Here is a 25881-nt window from a genome sequence, read left to right on the forward strand (position 1 = left end):
GAATAGGATGGAGATAGGGCTGATGTTAACATATTCAATAACCTAAATGCTCCAGTTTCCAAGGAATTCTCAAGGAGAGTCTCAAATGTTTCTTTTCCACCATCATAATTCTACTTTGTGGGTGAGTTTAACACTGTCTCTGCACACGTTCTCTCTCTCCTTATTATCGAGTATCTGCTCCTGTTTCGGTGTGGCTTCTGGGTCTGCACCAGGCATCTCTGGGCGTAGCTGTTCTGCACTGGGTGGGGGCTGCGAAGCTGCATTAGCTGTAGTTTGTCTTCTGCAAAGTCTCAGCTACGCAGTGAGGCTCAGGCAGCCCAATGACGAAAGGCCTTTGGCGAGTCTTGCTGATAAAATGAGCAGGGATATTAACAGAGATGCCCCCGCACTATCTCCCAAAACACCGAAGGATTACTCAGCGTGCTTGGTGTCAGTTCAGTGTACTTATTTCCACCTAATTTTTTAAAAATAACCATGTATGATATAATTTGGATGGTGCTCAAACCTATAGCCTGAGAGGGAACCAAATTTGAGAGGCCCAGCATGTTTTTCCTAGCAATTCTGCTACTGCAGCCTCTTTCCCAGGCCTTCTTCTTCCCCGTGAAAGACGACAAGATCCCTCCTGTTCCCTTTCCTCATTTGGCCGAGGGGATGGTGTGGGCCACTTTGGTTCCAAAGATCTTGAGAGACCCTCCCATAAAACTTTGGTGTCTTAACTGGATTGTGACAAATTGTTGAGAACCAAGAGTACGTATGGTAACTGGAATATGAGATTAACTAGAAAGTCTCATGTACTGACTCGAATGGAGTACTAGTCGCTCTGTTTTCTGGACATGTAAATTAATTAGGTAGAAAGCTGAAATCCCTGCTAAAAAGTGTGTTCTCTCTTCTGCTGCACTGTTAACACCTGTATTTCAGATGAATGTTTTAAATGGGAATTTTTCTTGGCGGGGGTGGGGGGGTGGGGCATTCTTTAGGACAAACCTCTGGAATTTTTGTCATATTTTCTGCTGAAGAAACATGGTAAAGAGAGCAAAGATTTTGAAGGAAATGTTATTCCAACAAAATGTGACCCAAAGACAACATTCAGTTTATTCATGAAGGTAAAGTTGCTGCTGCATTTTTATGCCGTTGCTTTTCTGTAGTTAGACCCACGTGATAAAGAAATTCATAAACCATTATATAAGCTCTATTGGGAAGCTTTAACTTGTCATTTCTCCAAAGAATTTTATTTTCATGAAGTATTATTGAAAAGGGTGTTTTGTAGTTTCATAATATGAGTAATACTTCAGCCACTTAAAAGCATGACCTGCACTATGTTAACTTGAGCAGCACTATTTGGTTGTGGGGGGAAGTTAGAAATTTGCATTTTGCTTTGCCATTTATACAGTTGAGCCTTGAGAGAACTTCAGGGGAATTTTTTTTGAGGGGGGTGAAACTAAGAATAGTTCTGTTTTTTCTTAGCTGAGATTCAAATTCATTGAAGAAAAAAAATGGGTTTAAAGTGAGTTCTGACTGGGCGCGGTGGCTCACGCTTGCAATCCCAGCACTTTGGGAGGCCCGGGCGGGCAGATCATTTGAGGTCGGGAGTTCAAGACCAGCCTGGCCAACGTGGTGAAACCGCATCTCTACTAAAAATACAAAAATTAGCTGGGCATGGTGGCACGCCTGTAATCCTAACTACTCAGGAGACTGAGGCAGAAGAATCACTTGAACCCGGGGAGGTTCAGTGAGCCAAGGTTCACTTGAACCTGGGGAGGTTCAGTGAGCAGAGGTCACACCACTTCACTCCAGCCTGGGCAACAGAGTGACACTCTGTCATAAATAAATAAATAATTAATAAAGCTAGTTCATCAGGCAAAAAAGAATAATTTTGCAAGTGCTATATTCAGAATCCAAGCATTCTTGGTTACATGAAATAACCAGGATTCAAGAAATGCTGAGAATTATGTTTTCATTCACATAGCTGATTTCTATGTAGGGGAAAATACTGTTTTAGAACCATTTTATGTCCATAGAGAAGTCACCTTTGATGTTTGAAGGCATGGGATGGCAGTCCCTAACACAAACTCACCATGGGGGGCTGTTAGGAGTAAGAAACTTATGAGCACCCCTAGCAGGCAAATCATTTGTTGCCTTAATAACCTGATATTCTGGAAGTATTTGTTAATGCTTCTTTAAAGGACAGTGCAGGGCCGGGCAGGAGCACACACGGAGGACTGCTGGTGGCAGCATCCCCTCTGCCTGCCGCCCCAAATGAACTCAGCAGCACATACCTGCCGTCATTAAGACCCATGCTTGGCTGGGTGCAGTGGCTCAGCCTGTAATCCCAGCCCTTTGAGAGGCCAAGGTGAGTGGATCACTTGAGGCCAGGTGTTTGAGACCAGCCTGGACAACATGGTAAGACCCCGTCTCTACTAAAAATACTAAAATTAGCCAGGCGTGGTGAGGCACACTTGTGGTTCCAGCTACTTGGGAGGCTGAGGCAGGAGAATCGCTGAACCAGGGAGGTAGAGGTTGCAGTGAGCCAAGATTGCGCCATTGCACTCCAGCCTGGGCAATAGAGCCAGACCCTATCAAAAAAAAAAAAAAAAGACCTACCTTTCTGCTGTTACCACAGCACAACCCTTACTTTAGTCCTCCCCTTCCCCCACAAAGTGCCCAAGTGGCTTATTCTGCCCAATCACCTGATATAAGCATCTCCCTGAGAAAGGAGTCTTTATTTATTTATTTATTTATTTATTTGAGATGGGGCCTCGCTCTGTCACCCATGCTGGGGTACAGTGGCACAATTATAGCTCACCATAGCCTTGAACTCCTGGGCTCAAGCCATCCTCCTGGTTCAGCCTCCCAATGTGCTGGGATTACAGGCCTGAGCCACCACGCCCAGCCATCCCAAGAGGAGTCTAAATGCCTTCCAGGGATATCTAAGCCCTCTACAGGCTGGAGCTCTGCTTGCTGGCCGCCTTGCCCCTAAATCGACCTTTTCAGGAAACTTCTCAAGCAGAGGGCAATTCCTCATCTTTTTAGTTTCATTCTCTAAATATTTGCAGGCGCTAACCACATGCTAGACCTTCTGCTAAATCCTGGGACTGGGCAGCAAAATAAGACAGTTCCTGCCTTTGTGGAGGATGAGGCCAATACATAAATAGGCGGTGCAGCATGATTAGCGCCTGTTAACAGGACGCGCGGGCTGGGATGGGAATCCAGGGGTGGGAACGCCAGATGGGCATTTAGTCCAGACTCCCCTTTCTGCTTGTCAGAGGCTGCCGCTTTTGTCTCATTATGCCAGCCACCATCTCTTTGAAATTCGTGGAGATAATTCTTCCCAAAAGGGTGAACATAGTCTCCATCCATCCTTTAGCCTATGAAAACCTGAAAAACAGCACCCAGGCCTCTAATACCATTCATTTTCCCTTGGTTCACTAAAGGGAAAGATCAACATATATAACCCCATTACACAGGTTCCAAATTCTTCCGAAGTCCTTTCAACATCTGCTGATTCCTGACTCCCTGGAAACTTTATTGGATTCTTTCACCCACTTTTATTCCTAAGGGTGAAGCTATCGCCTCAAACCCCAGGCATACAGATCCCAGTAAAAGCCCCTCTTTGTAGCAAGAAAGCAATAAGGACAAAACTAAGGTGCTTCCTCCTCTGAAGTGCCACTCTCACATTTGAAAGACCTAACTCTTGGTGAGAACCGTTTCTGGGATCATTGACACCTAAGGGAACGATGACTCGGAGCAGTTCCTCTGAGACTCTTTCTCCTCAAGTTCCTCTGCCAAATAAAATTCAAGCTGAATGACGTCTTTTCAACTGGCTGTTGACCCGAACAGCTAATCATGTTCATAAAATAATGCATGAAATCTGGGCTGAAAGTTCCTTATTGCTGGAAATCAGGCCCTCTATTGCTACATTGTCTGCCTGTAATAAAACTGGAAAAATGCAAAACTCCTTAATGCCTGGAAATTTCTTTGATTTTTTAAAAAATTGAATTAGAAAAAATACGTATTCGATTCTCATTTGATTCTCTACTATTTAACACTAAAGAGCTTGGGCACAAAGCCCACAAAAGAAATGCAGAGACCTCTAGGAGGAAGAACCACAGCTAAATGTCAGTGTTGAATTAGGATAAAAATAGAAAAGCTGATTTTCCTTACATTAGGGTTTATTTTTAAACCTGGATATTCACTCAGAAGCCTCAGGAGACAAAGGAGGGGAAAGTGAAAGCTTCTCTGAGATAATTGTTTTAAAGACCCTTCCAGCCGGGTGCAGTGGCTCACGCCTATAATCCCGGCACTTTGGGAGGCCAAGGGTAGATCACCTGAGGTCAGGAGTTCGAGACCAGTCTGGCCAACATGGTGAAATCTTGTCCCTACGAAAAACACAAAAATTAGCTGGGTATGGTGGCAGGTGCCTGTAATCCCAGCTACTCAGGAGGCTGAGGCAGGAGAATCCCTTGAACCTGGGAGGCAGAGGTTGCAGTGAGCCAAGATTGCAGCACTGCATTCCAGCCTGGGTGACAAGAGCAAGACTCCATCTCATTAAAAAAAAAAAAAAAAAAAACCCTCCCAGAGAGGCTTGTGTAATAGGGATTATCTGTCAAATCCAGGACTGTGTGTGTGTGTCCATCCATGTATCTATCTATCCATCCACCTACCTACCTACCTACCTACCTACCTACCATCCTGCTGCCCAGTGATTATTTGCTCCTGGTTTTTGTCTGCCTATAATGTTTACACTGATACCATGCAACCATGGTGATGGCTGGCCGCCAGAATTATAATTGTTCCTGAACTCTACCTGTCATTTTCACAACTATTTCTGGCCCCTAATCCAGGCAGCAGAGTGTTTGCTGGCAGAAGCATCAGCAATGACTAGAATGTCTCTGGAAAATAGTGTCTGCCTATGCTCCATCCTAGAGAAAAATTCCTAACATGTTCTCCGAGCTTTTTTTTTAATGGTCCTCCTTATATGTCCTGGAGAGCCAAGGCAAAGACCCACTAACCCAAAATGATCGTTGTCTTATAAACGTGCAAAGTTTCTGCCATGTTACTTCATCTGAATTCATCCATAAAAACTAAGTAAAAGATAGCATTGGAATCTAAAATTAAGCTGTAAAAATTCTGGCAGTTAAACATATAATATAAAATGAGTGACCTTGCCAATTTTAGGTTCGAACAAAATTGCTATGCCAAATCAATGTCCTATCTACAAAGAAAAAATTATATTTAAAAAAGTAAGTTGCTGCTGAGCTGGAATGTGAAACAAAGCCCAATTGTAAGTGAGCAGGTTCTAAAATAGCCAAGGTGGTCTGGGGGTTCCATGATGACACCTGAATTTTAATGCATAAACTTTCATGTGAGCCTGTGTAGTCAGGTGATCTCCCAGAGACAGATGGCTCCCTTATCTGTGAGATCCACAATACAATTGTGTGCTGTTTGCATTATCTAAATCTTGGTCCAACTTGAGAGTTTTTGTTTTTGTTTTTGTTTTTTGAGACAGCCTCACACCATCACCCACGCTGGAGTGCAAGATACTGGCTGGGCACAGTGGCTCACGCCTGTAATCCCATCACTTTGAGATCCCAAAGCAGGAGGAGCACTTGAATCTGAGACCAGCCTGGGCAACATAGTGAGACCTTGTCTCTAAAAAAAAAATGAACAAAATTAGCCAGGCATGGTGGCGTGTGCCTGTAGTCCCAGCCACTTGGGAGGCTGAGGTGGGAGGATCAATTGAGCTTGGGAGGTGGAGGCTGCAGTGAGCCAATATTGCACCACTGCACTCCAGCATGGGTGAAAAAGTGAGACCCTGTCTCAAAACAAAACAAAGTAGATCTCCTCCCTCCGCCCAAACCATAAGTATGGATACATGCGGGGCTGGTATGAGACAGCCACAGAGCAGAGGACAAAAGAAATCATAAGAAGACTCCCTGGAGCAGACAGGAAGCACTTAGGCTCAGGCGGGACCTCCTGCCATCTAGGACTAGAGCTAGCTGGCTGCAGCTTTGCACACCTGGGTTCTTCTGCAGAGGCTCAGGCTGCCAGAGCAATGTGGCATCTCCAAAATAAAAATTTGTTTTTGCCTCAGTAGAGTAAGGTAAAAGGAGTCTTGGTTACAAATTGAAGTTATTCTTCCAGCATCATCCCTGGACATCCAAGGGTTGCTATTGGTAGTTTCGTCGTTGATGAGGAAGGCAGCAATAATGGCCGCTGACCATGATCGTCCCTCAACATAAACACAGGACCATTGCTCTGTTGCTAGGGTGGACCCTGCGGTGCTGCAGGCAGCAGGGGTGGGGGTGGAGGGCTTTTTAAAAAAATGTGCTAAGTTTTAGGGAGGCCACAGTAAGAATAGTTAACAAGGTAGTGAAGAAAGAATAAGCCTTATTTAAATATGCAGGTCTAGAAAGGGTATGCAAACTGTTTTTTTTTAATGTTATTTTTTTTTTTTTTGAGACGGAGTCTCGCTCTGCCGCCCAGGCTGGAGTGCAGTGGCCGGATCTCAGCTCACTGCAAGCTCCGCCTCCCGGGTTCCCGCCATTCTCCTGCCTCAGCCTCCCCAGTAGCTGGGACTACAGGCGCCCGCCACCTTGCCCGGCTAGTTTTTTGTATTTTTTTAGTAGAGACGGGGTTTCACCGTGTTAGCCAGGATGGTCTCGATCTCCCGACCTCGTGATCCGCCCGTCTCGGCCTCCCAAAGTGCTGGGATTACAGGCTTGAGCCACCGCGCCCGGCCGCAAACTGTTTTTGACACATTTTCACTTGGTGGAAAAAAAAGGAGTGAGTTTTGTGAGCTTTTCCTTCTGGATCTTAAAAATAAAATAACCTATTTGCCCTCAACTGAGAAGGAACAGAGCAGAGCTGAGGCAGAAGCCTCTTACCTAGCCAGGCTTGGTGGCTCACGCCTGTAATCCCAGCACTTTGGGAGGCCGAAGCAGGCGGATCACCTGAGGTCAGGAGTTCCAGACCAGCCTGGCCAACATGGTGAAACCCCATCTCTACTAAAAATACAAAAATTAGTGGGGCGTGGTAGCGGGCCCTGTAAGCCCGCTCCTCAGAAGGCTGAGGCAGGAGAATTGCTTGAACCTGGGAGGCGGAGGTTGCAGTGAGCCGAGATTGTGCCATTGCACTCCAGCCTGGGTGACAGAGTGAGACTCCGGCTCAAGAAAAAGAAAAAAAAAAAGAAGCCTGTTATCCAGGAATGCGTGTGAGTCTCTAAGCCTGGGAGGAGCCCCAGGCCAGCATGACTCTCCTGGCTCCCAGGGAAGAGGGAGCTTTGCTGGATTTAGTTTTCAAGTATTATGTAGTTCAAAGGAAGCAAAGGCTATTTTTAAAAACCATAAAATTTAAGAGTGGCATCCCATTTGCAAGCACTTAACTCATTGTGTGTAGGGAACACTGTGGTTGGGGCTGAAGGCAGAGGCCTCCTGCAGGCACAGTACTGAGTTTTCAGAGATGCCAAGACCTGCCTCCAATAACCAAGTTTCCATTCAATCTTCAGGAAAGAAGTGTTGTAGAAGACAATTCTTGGGACACAAAGTCCAGGCTCAGCAAAAATAATTTAAATTTTGAAGCACTGATTAATCTGGTAAGCTAATTATTACATAATGTAAATTTACCACTGGTTTTGCTCCTGACAGTGAAATTTCAGCCTTTATTCTGGTTAGTTCTTTGTTTTCCTTGAAAATTTCCCTTTGGGGGATTAAAAGAAAAACCTCAAGTATAATTAGAGGTAATTCAGCTGGCAGACTTATTTTTCAAATAAGCCCTGGACTGAAAAGAAGTTGAGCCAGAAGGACAGCAGTGTAACCATCTTTTTTTTTTTTTTTTTTTTTTTGAGACGGAGTCTCGCTCTGTCGCCCAAGCTGGAGTGCAGTGGCCGGATCTCAGCTCACTGCAAGCTCCGCCTCCCGGGTTCCCGCCATTCTCCTGCCTCAGCCTCCCGAGTAGCTGGGACTACAGGCGCCCGCCACCTCGCCCGGCTAGTTTTTTGTATTTTTTAGTAGAGACGGGGTTTCACCGTGTTAGCCAGGATGGTCTTGATCTCCTGACCTCGTGATCCGCCCGTCTCGGCCTCCCAAAGTGCTGGGATTACAGGCTTGAGCCACCGCGCCCGGCCCAGTGTAACCATCTTGGAGCAAAACCAATCTGTATGTTACTCCCTGACTTTCCTCTGTGATACTAGGATGTCTTTTAAAGAAATGGCAAGGGGACAAAGCCTCACAGTTTCTAATTAATCTACCAACTTATAGTCTGACTTCAAAAGTTGAGTCTAATGAACGCAATGTCTAGGGCTCCGTCTTTCTATGTCAAAGGTAAAGTGTGGAGGAAGCTGCAGCCTCGGCAGAGGCCAGTCCCATCCTGTGTAGCCCAGGGCATGGCACGTTGTTTTGTTTTCTTCAACACACAAACACACTTATTATCACCTTTCATTCTCAAAATCCTATAAAAGACACATTCCTAGCCACATTTTATAGACAAAGGACTAGAGTTAAGAAAAGTTACATGGGGGAGAAAAAGTCAAATGACTTCCCTAAGGCCAGACAATTGGGCAAGAAAAATCTTAAGTCCTGCAGCCCTGAGCTCAGACCTGGGGCTCTCTCCCAGCCCCAGACACCCTCGCTGTATCCGTCTGCTGCAGACAGCGCAGGCCGTGGAGCCCCAGGACATGGGTGCCCACTCGCCCCAAACCCATCCCTAGGAACTCCCAGGAGGAACGTGTTGCATAGAGCAGGGGATATGAGGGTGTCTCATCTGACCATTGGTAATAATACCTGACAGTGGTTTCAAGATAACAACCAAAGGTTTGACAATGAAAACCTTAGTTCAAAATGATTATAAATGTTGGATAACTCCAATATTTAAAAATATATACATATAGAAATACACATATAATATTAAAAAATAATATGGGCTGTAAGCCCACTGACAAGTGGGATGCAGATGTATGTTTTACCTCATTAGATATGTCTAAATAGGTAGTCTATACAGACCATGTGTTTGGAAAATAAGAAGAGTTTGGCAGCTCATGCTTGCAATCCCAGCACTTTGGGAGGCCAAGGTGGGTATATCGCTTAAGCAGAGGAGTTTGAGACCAGCCTGGGCAACATGGCAAAACCCTGTCTCTACAAAAAAAAAAAAACAAAAATTAGCCTGTTGTGGTGGCTACTCTGGTGGCTGAGGCAGGAGGCTCGCTTGAGCCTGGGAGGTCGAGGCTGCAGTGAGCCATGATTGCACCACTGCACTTCAGCGTGGGTGACAGAGGGAGACCCTGTCTCAAAATAAAAAACTGAAAAAAAGAAAAGTGTGTTTATAGTATTTCAACTACAGTGAGTTCTCTCATTTTTCTCTTATTTTTACATTATAATTCCAGTTAGTGAAATTATGGTTAACGCATCTTGGTGAAGATCACATAGCATTACACATTTTTTCATTTTAAACAAGACACTTATTTAAACAACAGGGTGCTTGACTTGAAGGAAAAACTATCTGGGAATCATTTTTATCAACTAATTGATCCTCAGTTAAAGACAGATTGTCCTACATATAAGAGGTAGGTACAGAAATGTTATAAAATTTGCCCTTCATGTTACAATGATAAATGAAAAACATTAGAATTCTCCAATTGAACAAGGTATGCAAGGATTTATATATATATATATGTATATACACACACACACACATATATACACACACATATATACACATATATATATGACTATTGGTAATAATACCTGACAGTGGTCTCAAGATAACAACAAAAGGTTTGACAATGAAAACATATATATATATATATATATATATATGTATATATTGCTGTTGTTAAAACAATGAGAGCAAAATAACAGATTGGAATATAAAGATAACTGCTGAATGTGCATCCCATGAAGGGAGAAAAGAGGTGTTTTTTTTTTTTTTTTTTTTGAGACGGAGTCTTGCTCTGTTGCCCAGGCTGGAGTGCGGTGGCACGATCTCGGCTCACTGCAACCTTGGCCTCCCAGGTTCCAGTGATTCTCCTGCCTCAGCCTCCTGAGTGGCTGGGATTACAGACATGTGCTAACAGGCCTGGCTAATTTTTGTATTTTTAGTAGAGACAGGGTTTTGTCATGTTGGTCAAGCTGGTCTCGAAATCCTGACCTCAGGTGATCCAGCTGCCTCGCCCTCTCAAAGTGCTGGCATTACAGGCGTGAGCCACTGTACCTGGCCAAGGAGGTCTTTTCACAGAAGCATTTTTCACCTTCTCATCTCCATTTGTGTTGATCAACACGTATCATTAGCCACTAATTTTTTTAAAAATCCTTGTGCACATTCATCAGTTAACCTTATGTACAATAAAGGAATGGTGAAGGAAATGAAAGAACAGAGAAAACTATACTGTAATAGTTAGGATGTAGTGGAACCACATTGCAGTTGAGAATGCACCCTTGGTCTGTAAGAATAGCCTCTGGCGTAAAGTAGCAGGTTCTCTTTTTACTGGACTCCTCCTTCTGCTGCTGAAACACATCAATTGCATCTTTAACCTCCATTTCCAATTTTGCAGGTGTTTCTGTTTCACTGATTGGCCATCTGACAAATTGGAATCTGATCCACCTCATTGACAAGCCTTGCTTGTCATTAGTTTACTAAGTGTACTAAGTAAGCTAAGTTTACTTAGTTTACTTAGTGGTTATTACTAAGTGGTGTATGCCTGTTAATCTTAAATTGTACCAAGGAACCATCCTGCTCACCACCTTAAAATGAATGTGAGCAGTTCTGACTCCTTCCTTGAGCTTTCTGTTTACCATGGTGAGTGCTGGAGTTACCTCAGGTCTGCACTGAATGAGAACACAAGCAGCACCAGGAGTGGCAGAAGCAGTATTGTCATATTTTATTGGGGGCAGTGTGGGGTATATTTAGGGCTGGAGGGAAAATAATAATCCTAGGCTCAAATTGAAGGACATTATGTTTTTGAAATTTAGATATTATAGATTTTCTGTTATAAAGATGCTCATTTTATAGCTTTTGAAACATGCAGATAAAAGAAAAAAAATATCTAGTACCAGCAATAAAAAGTAATTTCTCTCTCCATATAAACATAGCACACACAACATCAGGCTATGGAATTTCTTTAGGCTAGTGTATGATTTTCACCTCTGCATTAAAAAATAAAACAAGAGGCTGGGCATGGTGACTCACACCTGTAATCCCAGTGCTTTAGGAGGCTGAGGTGGGTGGATCACAAGGTCAAGAGATCGAGAACATTCTGGCCAGCATGGTGAAACTCTGTCTCTACTAAAAATACAAAAATTATCTGGGCATGGTGGCATGCACCTGTAGTCCCAGCTACTTGGGAGGCTGAGGCAGGAGAATCACTTGAACCCGGGAGGCGAAGGTTGCAGTGAGCAAGATCGCACCACTGCACTCCAGCCTGGACTAAAGAATGAGACTCCATCTCAAAAGAAAAAAAGTAAAATAATAAATAAATAAAACAAGAGTTGGAAATATAACATAGCACATCTGGCAACCTGGCTAGCCAGGAGAGATGGGCTCATAGCTCCAAGTCTATCCTTAATACTGAAGTTAGATCCTTAATACTGAAAGAAGAGCATATGCTTCAGATTTTTCATATGTCAGTTGGAGAAGCAAACTAGCTAATAATAAAAAGCTGTCTTCACCTGTTCATGCTGCTGCAATAGAATACATGAGACTGGGTAATTTACAAAGAACAGAAATTCTTTATGAGGCTGGGAAATCTAAGATCAAGGTGCTGGCATCTGTCAAGGGCCTTCTCTTGGAGTACTCACATGGTGGAAGGCAAGAGAGGACCAATTCCCTCTGCCAAGCCCCTTTCTAAGGGCACCTGATCCCATACATGAAGGAGGAGTCCTCATGACCCAGTCATCTTTTCACGGCTCCACTTCTTAATATTGTCACATTGGCTACACCTGAATTTTGGAAGGGACACATCCAAACTAGCAGAGGGCTAGCTCATTTCAGTTTTTCTATTTGCAGGATAATCAATAAAACAGTTTGGAAAAAGAAATAGGAAAACAAACAAGGGTAGACAAGCCAAAGGCTTCCTCACTAGACTGTAACCTCCATGAAGACAGGACTCTGTCTTGTTCTCATCATTCCATGGCCAGCACCAGCATAAGATACCTAATATTGATTTGGATGGACAGATGGATAAAAGTAAATTTTCAAACTGCCTTCCTTTAGATCCAAGATTAAAATTCCCCTCTCTACTTGGCCATCAGGCTGGCCTGATATGAGGGGCTCTCTGGTGATACTGGGGACAAGTGATGGACAGCCGGGTCCTCCACAGCCCCCTGTGAAGTCCCCTTCAACCTGAACAGCACAAACCAGCAAGGGGTGGTGGGGGGCAGTTCTCCATGTAGTTGCCTGACTGCTCAGCACTTCTACTTCTCCATCACTGACTTGAGTTCTTAACACTTCTCTACAGGAGAGAATACTCCAGAAGGATTCAGCAGAAAAGCGAACTAGAGTTGTCAGGGAACTCTTACAGAGTGAGAGAAAATACGTGCAGATGCTGGAAATTGTGAGAGATGTTTATTTCGCACCACTGAAAGCAGCACTGTCATCAAACAGAGCAATTCTGAGTGCTGCCAATATCCAGATCCTTTTCTCTGATATTCTACAGATTTTAAGTCTTAACAGGTAAATCCGGAATATGTATTTTTTTAAGTATTCATTGTGCACTGAGAAGAGCCCATACTTTAATGTTTCTAAAGCTGCATGGAGGTGCAATGATGCTCTGCCCCTCTTAGGGACCCTGATTATAGCAGAGAGATCATCATCACATAACCTACCGGGCTGCAACCAGTAGTAATTCCCAAGGACACCCCTTCCCTGGTTCCTAGCCATGGCGCAAGGAGTGGCGTTCAGGACCTAGGCTTTTTGTAACCCCGCGGTCCCCAACCTTTTTGGCACCAGGAACCAGTTTCATGGAAGACAGTATTTACACAGACCAGGGGTGGGGGGAATGGTTTCGGGATGATTCAAGCACATTACATTTATTATACACTTTATTTCTATTATTATTACATTGTAATATATAATAAAATAATTATACAACTCACCATAATGTAAAGCAGTAGGAGCCCTGAGCTTGTTTTCCTGCAACTAGATGGTCCCGTCTTGGGGTGATGGGAGACAGTGACAGATCATCAGGCATTAGATTCTCATAAGGAGCATGCAACCTACATCCCTTGAATGTGCAGTTCACCACAGTGTTTGCACTCCCATGAGAATCTAATGCTGCTGCTGATCTGGAGCTCAGGCAGTAATGCAAGCAGTAGGGAGCGGTTGTAAATATCAATGAAGCTTTACTCACTCAACCGCCACTCACCTCCTGCTGTGCAGCCGGGTTCCTAACAGGCCATGAACCAGAACCCATCCACGGCCTGGGGGTTGGGAATCCTTGCTGTAACCAATAGACAGTCCATGCAAAAGACAGCAGGAAGGAGGAGAGCCATATACTCATTCTTAATCAGCAATGTTCAGTTAAGCAATGGGAAAAAACCAGAAGGATTTAATGGGATTAAGCCACCAGGACACTTAGCTTAGAAAGCCCAAGCTGGGGGTCAATTTAATAACAACATATTTTCAAGTGCCTAACATGAGAGAGAAAAGTGATCATTTCTGCCTGTGGTAAAGGGAGGCAACCTGAGTATGTGCTTCCCCGATGGTGACTCTCTAGGTAACTTGGAACAAGTTCCTTCCTCTCAATGGGCCCCAGTTCCTACAGTGAAGAGGTTGAACTAGGCCTCTTCCAGTGTTGAAGGCCTCTGATAGATGAATGAGGGATTTTCTTAGAGCCCTGGGGAAACGGGCCAAGCAGGGACTATGGCACTCCCTGTTGAAGACAGTGGAGCACTCCCCTCTAAAAACTGTAACAACTTTCACCCACCTGCCTATCTGGAGGCAAGAGACTGGGACATCAGGCGGCAGCTGTATCGTGGCCAGTGTGTGGTTCTGACTCAAGGAACTGAGGTGAAGAGGTGGGATTCTACCCCAGCCAACCTACTCCTTCACGTCCCTGTTCCCTTTCCTGTCAAATCTGCACTTCTCTGTGTTAAGAAGAAATGACTTGACCAAAACCCTACTGTAAAGGACTAGGCTGAAAATGCCCGTGCTGATGACAATGGATATTTGGGTTTGTAAGTTATCTCAAGTGAATATTTCATGCGTATGCTCTTCTCATACCACAGGCAGTTTCTAGATAACCTGAGAGACAGACTACAGGAATGGAGCCCAGCTCACTGTGTGGGAGAAATAGTCACGAAGTTTGGAAGCCAGTTGAACACATATACCAATTTCTTCAACAATTACCCTGTCATTCTGAAAACTATTGAGAAGGTAAATGAATTTCAATCCCATCATTCTATGAGACCTGAGCTAGAAAGGAAGTTATGTGTGGAACCCGAAAGACCAGCGTTAATAAGAAAGGCTTCTCTGCTCTTAGCTCCCAGCTCTCTTCCCATACTGTGACCTCTGAGGACAGGAACCCTGACTTAGGGGCTAGCACAATATTTGACACCTAGCATTGCCAGGAACTGGTTCTTGAACTGAACTCATCCTCATACAAACTACCAGGGTTTCACCTGCCCCAGATACCCTCAGCTTACAGGAAAATGCTCCACAATTGAGCTTGGAATCCATTCTGCTACTACAATCCTGTGTGTCCTTGACAAGTTCACTCTCTCATGTAGAAAATTAATCATCCACAGCTTTTTTGGAAGAACAGTCAATTTCTGAAATGTCACTAGGAAGTAAGGAATGCCTTGATCTTACATTTCTTAGAGAGTAAATTATTAACAGTTTTCCCTTTTGCAATTTCTGCCATTATTTACTCTGAGCAGGAATATCCAATTCCCTTCTATACCACCTGCTGCTCTTGTGGGGATCCCTTCTGCTGGGAATAAAATCCCTCTTTCTTCCCTCCTCATTTGGTATCGAAAGCCTAGAAAAGGCTACCTTGTCACATGGCAGCACACTTCTGCCAGAGTCCACTGTCACCACTCATCTTCACTGAGGCCTGCAGGAAAGTCCTGTGAGCTGGGAGGCCTCTGGAGGGCTCCTGCCCTTGACAGCTTCCTTTGTAGTATTCCTTCCCCCTACCCAGGGAGTCTAGTCACTGCTGGATAACTTGATGATTCAACAGTTACATAAATAAGGTAGTTTCATAGGACTGACTTTGGTGACAAGAATTGGAGCAAAGCATCACATGGTATCAGGAACACACTGGTGCCTAAATTTCTTTAGCTATAGATAATGATGCCTATTTCACTAGCACAGTGTGTGCATACAAGTAAGTATTTAGCTTAAATGTTAGCTATTTAGTTGTGGGGTTTGAGACAGGGTTTCCCTCTGTCACCTAGGCTGGAGTGCAGTGCCATGATCACAGCTCACTGCAGCCTCGACGTCCCCAGGCTCAGGTGATCCTCTCACCTCAGCCTCCCAAGTATCTAGAACTACAGGCATGTGCCACCACACCTGGCTAATTTTTTTTGTATTTTTTTGTAGAGACCGGGTTTCACCATGTTGCCCAGGCTGGTCTTAAACTCCTGGGCTCAAGCAATCCGCCCAACTCTGCCTCCCAAAGTGCTGGGATTACAGGTGTGAGCCACCATGCCAGCCAATGTTTGTTAGCTATTAATCTGATTGAAATCCATAAATATTTCACTTGGTCTTAGCCGAAAGTCCGAGAATGAAATCATGAATATTTGATTTCTAGAAGTTAGCACTGCCAACATCTTTTAGGCATGGAGAAGGAGGTAACCTCACAGGTGCTTTAATAGTGATAAATGAATACATTTTAAAACAGATAAGGTAGGTGGGTGGCTCACATCTGTAATCCCAGCACTTTGAGAGGCCTAGGCAGGCGGATCACCTGAGGTCAGGAGTTCGAGACCAGCCTGGCCAACATGGCGAAACCCCGTCTCTACTAGAAATACAAAAATTAGCTGGGCATGGTGGCGGGTGCCTGTAATCCCAGCTACTCGGGAGGCTGAGGCAGGAGAATCGCTTGAACCCGGGAGGCAGAGGTTGCAGTGAGCTGAGATTATGCCACTCTACTCCAGCCTGGGTGACAGAGCGAGACTCTGTCCCAAAAAAAAAACCCCAAAAAACAAAAAAACAGATATGAAGTACAGTGGAACACCTGTATAATAAATATTACTATGGAAAACATAATTAATAGAAGCATTAAAGGTGAATACCATTAATAGTCAAGATCTTACTACACTGAAATAACATTTACTGTGTGACAGCCACTTTATGGATAGGATTGTTTTTTTTCCACACCACAAGCATTAGAGATGGTATCTATGTTACAGATGAGAAAACTGAGGCTCAGAAAAGTTAAGTAATTTGATAAGGTTATATATTTGAGTTATTCTCATTCAAATCCAGGCCCACCTGGTTGCAAAGTACATTCTTATTTGTCTATACTTATTAAGTTCAATGAATAGGGTCAGGTCTATGTATAATTAAAACACATTTTTTTTTTTTTTTTGAGACGGAGTCTTGCTCTGTCACCCAGTCTGGAGTGCAGTGGCGCGATCTCGGCTCACTGCAAGCTCTGCCTCTCAGGTTCACGCCATTCTCCTGCCTCAGCCTCCCGAGTTGCGGGGACTACAGGCGCCTGCCACCACGCCCGACTAATTTCTTGTATTTTTAGTAGAGACAGGGTTTCACCATGTTAGCCAGGTTGGTTTCGATCTCCTGACCTCGTGATCCGCCTGCCTCGGCCTCCCAAAGTGCTGGGATTACAGGCTTTACAGCCACAGTGCCCGGCTGACACACATTCTTAACATACTAGGAAGACACCAATGGCACTGCTAATAGTCTAATTGGTTAGACATCGATGTTGCCCTTTTGCTTCAGGCATTCCATAGATCACGCTTGCTCAGTGGAACAGTGGACTTTATAACTATCTCATAAAGTTTTGACAAAATAATCCTCACCTTTTAGTGCAGAGAAATGATACCAGCATTCCGAACTTTCCTGAAGAGGCATGATAAGACCATTGTTACCAAAATGCTGAGGTATGTTCTGAGGGAGAGCACTGCAGGGACCCCCCCAGAGAGGGCATTCCTGGGCCTTCAGAAACCAGAGTTCCTTTCTCTATGCCTCATACAGCCTGCCGGAGCTGCTGTTGTACCCATCCCGAAGATTTGAAGAATATCTTAATCTTCTCTACGCTGTCAGGCTTCATACCCCTGCAGAGCATGTTGACCGTGGGGACTTGACCACTGCAATTGACCAAATCAAAAAATATAAAAGTTATATAGATCAGGTTGGTTGCTGATAAGAATCTGCATCCTTTAAACATGTTACAATGCCTTTGTGATACTCCCACTCAAAGAGTCTGAGACACCTTATCTTCTTGTGGGGTTCTTTGCTTTAAAGTCTTTCATCCTTTTAATGCTAAATCAACAGTGTGTTCAGTGATTTCCAACACTAAGGGCATCTATTCTAAGCCAAGCAACATGAGACAATGTTTTCAGATATTTGTACAAATACAATAAAATTTTTATGAAAGTTTGAAGAATGAAGTATTTGGACTGATTTTTTACACAACTAAAAGGCAAAAAAATAAAAAATAAAAAAAAATTAAAATCCTTTGTTTCTGAAAGTACTTTTTTGTTTGTTTGTTTGAGACGGAGTCTCCCTCTGTCGCCCAGGCTGGAGGGCAGTGGCGCGATCTCAGCTCACTGCAAGCTCTGCCTCGCGGGTTCAGACCATTCTCCTGCCTCAGCCTCCGCAGTAGCTGGGACTACCGGCGCCTGCCACCACGCCTGGCTAATTTTTTGTATTTTTAGTAGAGATGGGGTTTCACCGTGTTAGCCAGGATGGTTTCAGTCTCCTGACCTTGTGATCCACCTGCCTTGGCCTCTCAAAGTGCTGGGATTATAGGCGTGAGCCACCAGGCCCGGCCTCTGAAAGTACTTTCAATGCATTAATTAGCTTTCCTGCCTCAGTGAGTACGATGGTCATAATTACTATCTGAAGAAGTAATTAAGCACCTTGGAGACAGTACTATCATTCTGAAAATATTATTGTATTGTGCATACTGTAAATAGGCATCTGGGCTGAATGTAAACTGCTAACATATTTTTCCATGAAGATACTTTTTGCATCCAATTTTGTCACTTGCCTTTGTTTTAAAACATTGGGTACAGAGAATTGATTTTTTTTTTTTTTTTTTTTGGAGACAGAGTCTGGCTGTCACCAAGGCTTGAGTGTAGTGGTGTGATCTCGGCTCACTGCAACCTCTGCCTCCCTGGTTCAAGCAATCCTCCCACCTCAGCCTCTTGAGTAGCTGGGACCACAGGCAGGCGCCACCATGCTTGGCTTTTTTTCTTTTTTTTGGTAGAGATGGGGTTTCACCATGTTGTCCAGGCTGGTCTTGAACTCCTGAGCTCAAGCCATCTGCCCATCTCAGCCTCCCAAAGTGCTGGTATTACAGATGTGAGCCACTGCACCCAGCCCAGAAATTGGAAACTTTCTATTATAACATATGGAAATACCAAGCCCTGTATCAAGTGCCATAAAATATTTTAATCTATTTCTTTTATGAATAAAAATGTCACAATTTTAGTTTGCCTGAAAGTACTTTTTTTCCCCTAGATGAAGCAAAACATCAATATGAAGGATCATCTGTCAGATATACAGAGAATCATCTGGGGATGCCCTGTATGTATTCTTAGGAATTTGCTATATCTCATGCTCATGAATACAACCTCCAATCATTGGCAAAAGGAGACCTACAGACCCCAAGGCAGCTACTATTTGTGGAATGCCTGCTACGTGCCAGGCACTGCCACGCCCTCCCATTTCACATCTTTCTTATCTGCAAGGTTGCTCTATAAGAAGGGGCACAAGTGAGCTTGCCCCTATCCCATAACTTTTCGATAGTCTTTGTTCCTTTATTGGTATTACTGTGATCACGATGCCCTTTGAGGAAAGGGGCCATGTGTTCTACTTACTTTCTTTTTTTCCGAGACGGAGTCTCGCACTGTCGTCCAGGCTGGAGTGCAGTGGTGCAATCTCAGCTCACTGCAAGCTCCACCTCCCAGGTTCACACCATTCTCCTTCCTCAACCTCCCGAGTAGCTGGGACTACAGGAGTCCACCACCACGCCTGGCTAATATTTTGTATTTTTAGTAGAGACGGGATTTCACCATGTTGGCCAGGCTGGTTTCCAACATCTGACCTCAGGTGATCCACCCGCCTCGGCCTTCCAAAGTGCTGGGATTACAGGCGTGAGCCACTGCGCCCAGCCCACTTCTCTTTCTGAATAGTTCCCTTCTTATCCCCCAACCCCCAACTTTGTTTTTGATATTAGGAAAGCACTTACAAATAAAACTATAATTTCAGTAGTTTTAAAACTTTGACAAAAATTACTTTTTTTTCCCTTAAATATAGTTTTCTTTGTCAATACTGTGGTCTTTCTAAGAAAATCTGTTTCATAAACAGTGAAAACATTAACTTTTTCATGTTTGAACTGTGTTTTACTTAACATTTGCATATTCTGGGATATAAAATGGTTTGCAGTAGTAAGTTTTTTATTTAAAAAAATTTATATGTGCTTCTATTTTGTTTTTGATTTATAGACTCTATCAGAAGTAAACAGATATCTAATTAGGGTACAAGATGTAGCCCAACTTCATTGCTGTGATGAAGAAATAAGTTTCTCTCTAAGGTAAACAATAGTTAACTATCCTAAGGCTGTGGACACCTTCCAAGCAGGTGACTGTCTTACTCATCCTGTAGCTCCAGCATTCAGTACAATGTCTGACACAGTAGGTTTGAAATGAATCTGCGCATTAGACTGAAAAGTTACAGACAACTCCCTCTGAGATAGTGTAGGCTATTTTATCACCATGTTCGCATTCCAGCCAGCTACTGGGTAGAATGGGAGAAGAAAATTGTCCCTGCCAGGACCACAAACTCCACATAAGCAGGCATTCTAAAGGTTGGTCACTTTCCTTTCTTTTTTTTTTTTTTGAGATGGAGTCTCACTCACTGCTGCCCAGGCTGGAGTGCAGTGGTGCAATCTCCACTCACTGCAACCTCCGCCTCCAAGCTATTCTCCTGCGTCAGCCTCCCTGAGATTACAGGCACCCGCTGCCATGCCCAGCTAATTTTTGTATTTTTAGTAGAGACAGGGTTTCACCATGTTGGCCAGGTTGGTCTCAAACTCCTGATCTCCAGTGGTCCACCTGCCTCGGCCTCCCAAAGTGCTGGGATTACAGGCATGAGCCACTGCACCCGGCCACTTTTCTACTTAGCTAAGCTCCAAGTGTTGCAGGATTTTCACACCAATGATCTGCTCAAATGTAAGAAAGAGAGGACCAATTTATTATCCTCAGATAGTTATTGAGGTCAGTTTTTAATAAGACCTTACACTATTTAGTTTGCACGATGCTCAGAGTAACCTAAGAAAAAAAGATGGAAGGATGCTACTTTTTATAAATTAGTATCCCCTTTACTCCTTTAGAACAAGGGTGGGCAAAGTTTTCTGTAAACGTTCACATAGTAAATATTTCACGTAGTAAAGATTTTGCTGGCCAAATGATATATGCAGCAACTACCCAACTTTGCTATTGTAAAACAAAATCAGCTCTACCAATGATGCAACACATACAAAGTGATACACTATTGATAAACTGTACAAGATATAAATGAACAAACATGACTATGTTCCAGTTAAACTTCATTTACAAAAACAGGTGTGGGCCATAGTGTGGTGATCTCTGCTTTAGAAAACTGTTCATCAAACTATGAATAAAATAATAGAAATAAAATAAATAACAAAATAATAGAATAAAATAAAATTCTATTCTCATTCTTTCTTTCTGTATGTAAGTTTGATTTTCAGTATTAATGACAAAGAGTGACTCAGCAAACAGCAACCAAAGGGACAGGAATTAACTCCTTTAATTTGTTCAACTCCAATAAGCATAATGAAAATTGATTTGTTATTTCAATGAATATTTCAACAAATGTTCCTCAACGGCACAGGGTAGCAGCGTAGGTGGAAGAAATCAGTCCCCTCACCTCCATCCTTACCTAGACTAGATCTTAAATGAAAATCAAATCACACAATATGTCACTTTTCTCATTGTCATGACATTTTTGTTTTCTTTGATCTGTTTGTTTGTTTGTTTTGTTTTGTTTTTTGGCTTGTAGCAATAGAAAAGAGCTACAATGATGGAAAGAAACTACCTACCAAACCAGCAATTCTAAACACACTGCTTTGGTAGAAGACATTCTGTGATGATTCCAGTTTTTGATTATTAGATTATTCTACATTCATGTATTCCTTCTCAAACACTCTTCCTTTCTTTACATAAGTTTGATTTTCTACATCATTTTTCTTCTCTCTGCAGAACTTCTTTTAACATTTCTTAATGTTCTACTAAGGTCAATGAATTCTCTCAGTTTGTGTGTGTGTAAAAAATTTATTGTTTGAAGGAAATTTTGCTGGATACAGATTTTTGGGTTGGTGGCTTTTTTCTTTTAACACTTTGCTTATTTCATTCCACACTCTTCTTACTTACATGGTTTCTGAAGAGAAGTTCAGTGTAATTTTTATCCTTGTTCCTCTATAGGTAATATAAACCAACAATACAATTCTAAGCCTCCCAGCCGACTGAATGGACTCCTCCTGTCAGCCAAGGGGATTCCAAAGTAAACCTGAAAAACTAGTTCAGGCCACGATAGGAAGAGGGGATTGGATATGCCTCATTATACTCTCCTCCCTTAAGTATTCAGGCACAACTGACCCAAATTTAACATTGAAACAGAGATCTTAAGACTGATAAAATGAACTCCTTGTAGAAATAAGATACCAAATTCCAACTCATCTCCAGTATTGTATTACATGGCAGATAGCAGACCCTGAAATAAATCAGAGTATTTTACCTCAAAATATATTTCTTTGACATATTTTGAAATGGCCCTGCAAAGTAATCTCTTTTGGGAAAATCTCCTCTTTCCAGGTCTTTTCCTGATCCAGGAGAGATTTGGCTAAGAGTATGGTATCTTTTAAGGTCTGATAAGAGACATTTACCATCTATTCTCCCTGAAGCCTCCTACCTGGAGGCTTCATCTACATAATAAGAACACTGGTCTCCACAATCTCTTATCTAAAGCCAGACACTCCTTTCTACTGATTCCAGATCTTCAGATAATAACTCTTTCAACCAATTGCCAATCAAAAAATCTTTTGAATCCCTCCATGACCTGGAAGCCCTTAATTCAAGTTGTCCCATCTTTCTGGATCAAACAAATGTAAAACTTACATGCATTGATTGATGTTTGCCTGTAACTTCTGTCCCCCTAAAATGTATACAATCAAGCTTTAACCCAACCGCCTTGGGTACATTTTCTCAGGACTTCTTGAGACTGTGACCCAGGCCCTGGTCACTCATATTTGGCTCAGAATAAATCTCTTTATTTTACAGAGTTTGACTCTTTGTTGACAGTAAGGTGGGTTTTTGTTTTTGTATTCTCTGAAATGACAAAGATTTTCTCTTTTATTTTCTACATCTGAATGTATTATGCCTAGATGTAGTTTTTTTTTTTTTTTTTTGGGGGGGGGTATTTATCCTGTTTTATGTTCTCTGAGCTTCCTGGACCTATGGTTTGCTGTCATTTATTTTGTAAAATCTCCAGTCATTATTACTCCAGATATTTCTTCCATCTCTCTTTCTTCATCTGGTATTCCCATTATGCATATGATTTGCCTTTTGTAACTGTCCCTATGACTTGGATATTCTGTTCTTTCCCCTGGTGGTCCCTACCTGCTACCCCTACTTTGTCCTTGGTCTTTTTTCTCTCTGCTTTTCAGCTTGGCAAGCTTCTATTGACATATCTTCAAGCTCACTGATTCTTTCCTCAGCTGTGTCCAGTGTATTAATGACCACACCAAAGGCATTCATTTTTGTTATATTTATTTCCGGTATTACCTTTTCTTTCTTAGAGTTTTGGTCTCTCTTCTTACATTACCCGTCTGTTCTTGCATGTTGTCTACTTTTTTCCATTAAAGTCCTTCACATATTAATCATATTTAACTTTCTGCTCTGATAATTCCAGAATCTCTACTGTATCTGAGCCTGGTTTTGATGCTTGCCCTGTCTCTTCAGTCTGTGTATTTTGCCTCTTAGTATCATGTGTGTGTGTGTGTATATATATATATATATATATATATATAATTTTTTTTTGAAACAGAGTGTCACTCTGTCACCTAGGCTGGAGTGTAGTAGTGCAATCTAGGCTCACTGCAGCCTCTTCCTCCTGGGTTCCAGCGATTCTCCTGCCTCAGGCTCCTGGGTAGCTGGGATTACAGGCACGTGCCACCACACCCAGCTAATTTTTGTATTTTTAGTAGAGATGGGGTTTCACCACATTGGCTAGGCTGGTCTTGAACTCCTGACCTTAGATAATCTGCCCACCTTGGCCTCCCAAAGTGCTAGGATTAAAGGATTGAGCCACCGTGCCCAGCCAGAACCCCTTATAATTTTTTGCTGAATACCAGATATGATGTGTCAGGTAAAAGGAACTAAACAGGCCTTCAGTGTGAAGTTTTATGTTTATCTGGCTGGGAGTTAGGTCATATTTGCTGTTTGTTGTAGCTTGGCGTCAGAGGCTACAGTTTTCTCCCATGTCCTTGTTTTTTTCTCCCTATCATCTTTGGGTTTCCCTAGAGATCCCTTCTTTTTTTTTTTTTTTTTGAGACGGAGTCTCGCTGTGTCGCCCAGGCTGGAGTGCAGTGGCCGGATTCAGCTCACTGCAAGCTCCGCCTCCTGGGTTTTTACGCCATTCTCCTGCCTCAGCCTCCCGAGTAGCCGGGACTACAGGCGCCCGCCACCTCGCCCAGCTAGTTTTTCGTATTTTTTAGTAGAGACGGGGTTTCACCGTGTTAGCCAGGATGGTCTCGAACTCCTGACCTCGTGATCTGCCCGTCTCGGCCTCCCAAAGTGCTGGGATTACAGGCTTGAGCCACCGTGCCCGGCCGTTTTTTTTTTTTTTTTTTTGACGGAGTCTCGCTCTGTCACCCAGGCTGGAGTGCAGTGGCCGGATCTCAGCTCACTGCAAGCTCCGCCTCCCGGGTTCATGCCATTCTCCTGCCTCAGCCTCCCGAGTAGCTGGGACTACAGGCGCCTGCCACCTCGCCTGGCTAAGTTTTTGTATTTTTAGTAGAGACAGGGTTTCACTGTGTTAGCCAGGATGGTCTCGATCTCCTGACCTCGTGATCCGCCCGTCTCGGCCTCCCAAAGTGCTGGGATTACAGGCTTGAGCCACCGCGCCCGGCCAGAGATCCCTTCTTAAATAGGGTCTGAGCCTTGCAGTTATTTTAGCTATAATCCTATTATCATACCAGAGTTGTACTGCTGTGGTAGTTAAGATGTCAGAGGAGGAAAAATATTCTACAGTTCTGTGATCAATTTTCAGTCTTTTAGTGAGTCTTTTACTTCTGGATTGTGACCTTCACAAGTGCTTCTCAGTTTTTGTTTTTCGTTTTTTTTTCACCTCTAACATGAGACAGTAAGGTTAGAAGTGGCTGGAATTGGGTATTTCCCTTCTCCCAGGTTGATTAGCCTCTGGTAAAATCTCAGTTGGTTAGGTTCTAGTAGAAGTTTCCCTTGAGGTCAGGCCTTTGTTAAGAACAAAATACTGACATTTAAGAAAGATGTTTCGATCCTGAGCAAGATGGCCGAATAGGAACAGCTCCAGTCTCCAACTCCCGGCGCGAGCGACACAGAAGACAGGTGATTTCTGCATTTTCAACTAAGGTACTGGGTTTATCTCACTAGGGAGTGCCTGACAATCAGTGCTGGTCAGCTGCTGCAGCCCGACCAGCGAGAGCTGAAGCAGGGCGAGGCATCGCCTCACCTGGGAAGCACAAGGGGGAAGGGAATCCCTTTTCCTAGCCAGGGGAACTGAAACACACAACACCTGGAAAATTGGGTAACTCCCACCCCAATACTGCGCTCTACCAAGGATCTTAGCAAACGGGCACACCAGGAGACTATATTCCACACCAGGCCGGGAGGGTCCCACGCCCACGGAGCCTCCCTCATTGCTAGCACAGCAGTCTGCGATCTTGCGACAAGGCAGCAGCGAGGCTGGGGGAGGGGCGCCTGCCATTGCTGAGGCTTAAGTAGATAAACAAAGTGGCTGGGAAGCTCGAACTGGGTGGAGCTCACAGCAGCTCAAGGAGTCCTGCCTGTCTCTGTAGACTCCACCTCTGGGGACAGGGCACAGCTAAACAACAACAACAACAAAAAGCAGCTGAAACCTCTGCAGACGCAAACGATTCTGTCTGACAGCTTTGAAGTGAGCAGTGGATCTCCCAACACGGAGGTTGAGATCTGAGAACGGACAGACTACCTGCTCAAGTGGGTCCCTGACCTCTGAGTAGCCTAACTGGGAGACATCCCCCACTAGGGGCAGACCGACACCCCACACCTCACATGGTGGACTACACCCCTGAGAGGAAGCTTCCATAGCAAGAATCAGACAGGTACACTCGCTGTTCAGCAATATTCTATCTTCTGCAGCCTCTGCTGCTGATACCCAGGCAAACAGGGTCTGGAGTGGACCTCAAGCAATCTCCAACAGACCTACAGCTGAGGGTCCTGACTGTTAGAAGGAAAACTAACAAACAGGAAGGACACCCACACCAAAACCCCATCAGTACGTCACCATCATCAAAGACTAGAGGCAGATAAAACCACAAAGATGGGGAAAAAGCAGGGCAGAAAAGCTGGAAATTCAAAAAATAAGAGCGCATCACCCCCTGCAAAGGAACGCAGCTCATCGCCAGCAATGGATCAAAGCTAGATGGAGAATGACTTTGACGAG

The 25881-nt window shown here is 43.7% G+C and overlaps 1 protein-coding gene across 4 annotated transcripts in view; it reads left to right on the plus strand.

The window, feature by feature from the left end:
* The window catches only part of LOC105465717 (epithelial cell transforming 2 like), a 114415-nt gene that overhangs the window by 72308 nt on the left and 16226 nt on the right, over positions 1 to 25881 (plus strand). For 2 of the 4 annotated variants that reach the window (XM_011714293.3, XM_011714296.3), the window contains 7 exons: positions 7505 to 7591; positions 12446 to 12660; positions 14214 to 14361; positions 16978 to 17051; positions 17146 to 17302; positions 18637 to 18702; positions 19623 to 19711. In XM_011714293.3, coding sequence (XP_011712595.2) covers positions 7505 to 7591; positions 12446 to 12660; positions 14214 to 14361; positions 16978 to 17051; positions 17146 to 17302; positions 18637 to 18702; positions 19623 to 19711 — 836 coding nt within the window. The remainder of the gene's footprint in view (positions 1 to 7504; positions 7592 to 12445; positions 12661 to 14213; positions 14362 to 16977; positions 17052 to 17145; positions 17303 to 18636; positions 18703 to 19622; positions 19712 to 25881) is intronic. The other 2 variants (XM_011714295.3, XM_011714297.3) reach the window with 2 other exon arrangements.

The sequence above is a fragment of the Macaca nemestrina genome, chromosome 5 (assembly GCF_043159975.1).
Source record: "Macaca nemestrina isolate mMacNem1 chromosome 5, mMacNem.hap1, whole genome shotgun sequence".
Classification (NCBI taxonomy): domain Eukaryota; kingdom Metazoa; phylum Chordata; class Mammalia; order Primates; family Cercopithecidae; genus Macaca; species Macaca nemestrina.